At 65.0% G+C, this 933-nt stretch overlaps 1 protein-coding gene across 1 annotated transcript in view; it reads left to right on the top strand.

Moving 5' to 3' along the window:
* MST1R (macrophage stimulating 1 receptor (c-met-related tyrosine kinase)) overlaps positions 1–933 on the top strand; it is a 30,881-nt gene that overhangs the window by 8,870 nt on the left and 21,078 nt on the right. Inside the window, 3 exon segments of the mRNA XM_009996962.1 lie at positions 3–142; positions 348–517; positions 618–795. Coding sequence (XP_009995264.1) covers positions 3–142; positions 348–517; positions 618–795 — 488 coding nt within the window.

Here is a 933-nt window from a genome sequence, read left to right as displayed (position 1 = left end):
GCCCCGCCACTCCTCCACGTGCCAGCGCTGCCTGCGGGCCGAGCGCTTCATGGGCTGCGGCTGGTGTGGGAACAGCTGCCGGCGCCAGCACGAGTGCCACAGCCCCTGGATCCAGGACAGCTGCCCTCCCCACCTCACTGACGTAGGTCTGCGCCGCCATGCCCCTGCACCCCACACCTCCTGGGCACACAGATGGGGAGGGAGGTGATATGTAGGGTGGCACATGGGGGGACCTTGTCTGGAGGCTCCCTCCCCAGAATGGGTGTTGTACCCCCTGGGGAAGGGGTTTTCCGGACCTATGATGGTGACTTTTGGGGCTCAGGGCGACGTGGTTGCCTGTCCCACAGTTCCACCCCCGGAGTGCCCCGTTGCGGGGCCGGACACGGGTGACACTCTGCGGCATGACTTTCCGCTCCCACCTGGACCCTAACCCCCACCACAGCCCCCCCAGTGCCTACCGGGTGGCAGTGGGACAGCGAAGCTGCACTGTGCTGCCAGAGGAGAGCAAGAGCCACAGGTGGTCCCGATAACCACATCCAGATGGGACGGGTGGCAGCAGAAAGGTGTCTGGAGCTTCCCCCCAGGCCCTGGGGCTGACCCCTATCACCATCCCACAGACCCCTGCCCACCTCCCGCCGCAAGGAATTTGTGGATGTGCTGGTGTGTGAGCTGGATCCAGGAGACCCAGCAGTGGTGGGGGGCCCTGCTGACGTAGTGCTCACTGTGGAGGAACCCGCTGGACTCTCCAGCTTCCATGTGCATGGCTCAGCCACCCTTGGTGGCTTCTTCTTTGTGGTATGGCCCTCCACCAACTGTTGCCCTGGGGGGGTTTGATGGCTTACTCACCCACTCCATTGATCCCGTCTCTACTCAGGAGCCCCGTGTCAGTGCCTTGCACCCCCCGTTTGGCCCCCTGGCGGGTGGCACCCACCT

This window comes from Chaetura pelagica, unplaced genomic scaffold (genome assembly GCF_000747805.2).
Source record: "Chaetura pelagica isolate M959 unplaced genomic scaffold, ChaPel_1.0 scaffold24, whole genome shotgun sequence".
Lineage (NCBI taxonomy): Eukaryota > Metazoa > Chordata > Aves > Apodiformes > Apodidae > Chaetura > Chaetura pelagica.
The sequence above is the reverse complement of the archived record's forward strand: the minus strand, read 5'-3'. Positions and strand labels throughout refer to the sequence as shown.